At 38.4% G+C, this 2,614-nt stretch overlaps 1 protein-coding gene across 1 annotated transcript; it reads right to left on the bottom strand.

The window, feature by feature from the left end:
* Positions 1-998: 998 nt before the first annotated feature.
* On the bottom strand, positions 999-2,413 carry LOC124278539. Its single transcript, XM_046714268.1, has 2 exons — positions 1,506-2,413; positions 999-1,408 (listed from the first exon to the last, which is right to left on the bottom strand). The coding sequence occupies exons 1-2, from the start codon at positions 1,907-1,909 to the stop codon at positions 1,006-1,008; spliced, it is 807 nt and encodes a 268-aa protein (XP_046570224.1). The 5' UTR covers positions 1,910-2,413; the 3' UTR covers positions 999-1,005.
* Between the last annotated feature and the right edge of the window lie 201 nt (positions 2,414-2,614).

The raw sequence follows: 2,614 nt of genomic DNA, 5'->3' as shown, positions 1-2,614 counted from the left end.
CAAGTTCTGTGTTGAAAGGTCTCTTCAGATATGGAATGCTTGAACAAGATCTCCTACTTTATATCTGAATTTCTTCCTAGGGTGCAGACTTTTGAGATGTTTCAACAAAGGTTTGACATACAGATGCTGCCAAACTTTCAATTCATTGTCCTTACTCACTTGTGCAGGTGATAAATTCGGTAGGGAGGAATGCAATGTATGATTGTAGTTGTGCACTAGTTTAGGTAAAACATCGATGTAATGTTTGGTATTGTTGTGAGTCATGTAACGCCAGTAATCAGTGATTTTAGCGTTCTGTTGAAGCCGCTTCTAATGTAATTACTTTTAATGTTTTCATTCCGTGTAATGGTGTGAGTGATGTTTTTCTTTTTCAAATATGACTCAAAGCCTGCTCGAAATTCTGATCCAGCATCTGTGCGAACCTTCTTTGGTTGTCTAGTTTTCAGTATTTCTTTGAAGGCTTTCAACACCGATTCAGGTTTCTTGTTTTCTAAAGGTAGCACAAAAGCATATCTGCTCAAGATATCAATAGCCACCAGCAAATATCTGATACCATCATTCTCTTTGCTATAACGAGAGAGGTCGGCCAGATCCACATCAAACATTTCATTCATAAAATTCACCCTTACTTTTAACCTTTTAAATCTATGCTTGACTGGTCTATGTAAACTATAGGCATCTTGATTCTTCACAAATCGTTTCACATTCCTCAACCTGATATGATGTTGTCTGTTTTTCTTCAATTCATCACGTAGTTTTGTTGGACCAAAATAAGCTCCAGGATTTTCAGCATTGAAATAATACTTTTCTATGGCTTTTTCTTGCTTTAACATGCTGCTCTTCTTTTCCGAACTCATGTTGCACTGTGGAAACTGTGACTGACTAAGCAATATATAACATGAAACAGCATGGGTTTATTCATTTTATTTGAACATTCACTAAAGTTTGTTACGATGCATAATGATAACCGCCATGTTACAGAGCATGATGAAAGCACTTCTGTATTTACACTGATAGGATATGACCTTCAAAGTCCTGCGATACCATGTCTTTCATCATGCCGCCTTCATCATAGTAGCACATACAGTTCATGAGATCCATACAACACACATGACACTGAATTTGTCCACTATTACAACTGATGTAACGCAACTTATTGTTGTGACGACATACACTGCAACTTTTCTGAAGAGGAGTAAGTTTCTCTTCCTGATAGAGATCTTCCATGATTCCACTGGATGAATCAACAGCTGTTATGTCTGTGGTTTGTTTCTCTTGCTGTTCTATGTCCTCCATGAGATGAGTGTAATCCAACCACCAGTCGTCTATAGTAGGTTCTGTGGTAGGTGTTATGGGTCGGGTTGTGAGGGATGGAGTTGACACTGCTTCAGTATCTTCTCCCAGGTTCCTGAAAATGACAAATAAGATTGGAGAATGTAGAACTGCAAACACAGTAACATGTACGTAAATGAAAAGCTATTCCAAATGATAAACTATTTGCTTACTTTGGTTGTATAGGAGGAGTGGATTTCTTCTTTTGAGACTTCTGCTTCTGGCCACTTTTCTGTTCCTTCACTTTCCTTGGCTTCTTAGCTTTAGCAACACGCTTGTTGGGTGACTGACGTTTTCTGTTACTTGAATTACTATCCTGAGTGGTGGCAGAGATTTTTGAATAATCCAACATCAAGCTCATGAGAGCTGGCGATAGCGAGGGGAATTTCTGTTCTAGAGTCTTCATTCTCTGGAACATCTCTGTGTATGTGGTTTTATACAACTCACTTGTTCGCATCATCGTTTCGTGCAAATGAAGCTGAGTGTTAAGAATATCCTTCATTTCTTGAAACGTACTCGAGAGCAGCTGGTCTGTTGAAAAGTCCACATGTTGAAGGTGAAACATCTTCTGTGCCATATGAATTGCAAGCAGAGGTGTGTTTCTGAAACTTGTTCACTCGATAATGACGATGAAACTGATTTGAAATGTCTAATACTAAAAGGTATATGGTGGGATTGTGTAGAGCATGTAAGCACTGATTGGATGTAGAGTGGTACACATGCAGTTTGGTTGGTTAATACTCTACATCAGTGGAATATTTTATTCTAACTGAGGAATGTTCGTTCGCCAGGGTTGAAATGATTTTCAGAGAGCTATGGAATGTTTAATGTATTCTGTGGAATGCTTTATTCTACTCGTGGAATGTTTGTTCACCCGTGACATCAATAGATTGAATGCTTAAGAAGCTTTAATGCCCTGTGGAATGCTTATTCATGTCTTCTGGAATGTTATTGTATTCTATTGAATGCTTTGACTCTCCTCTGGAATGTTTATTCGTTACAACGTCAATAGATTGAATGCTTTGAGTATGAATACTCTGGAATGTCTATTGTTGTGCTCAGGAATGCTATTGTGCTCATAGGGAGGTGTGCTCAGGAATGCTATTGTGTTCTGGAATGCATTGTGCTCATAGGGAGGATTAATCCTCAATCGATTGAGGATTACTGCTCTGGAATGCTATTGTTATGCTCTGGAATGCTATTGTTATGCTCTGGAATGCTTTTGTTCTCTTAGGAATGCTATTGTCTGTGCTGAACGGATTACTTTCCTACTACTATCATT

Source organism: Haliotis rubra, unplaced genomic scaffold, assembly GCF_003918875.1.
Source record: "Haliotis rubra isolate DU_JTF1 unplaced genomic scaffold, ASM391887v1 Scf2393, whole genome shotgun sequence".
NCBI lineage: Eukaryota > Metazoa > Mollusca > Gastropoda > Lepetellida > Haliotidae > Haliotis > Haliotis rubra.
Note: the sequence above shows the minus strand (reverse complement) of the source record. Positions and strands in the feature narration are given on the sequence as shown.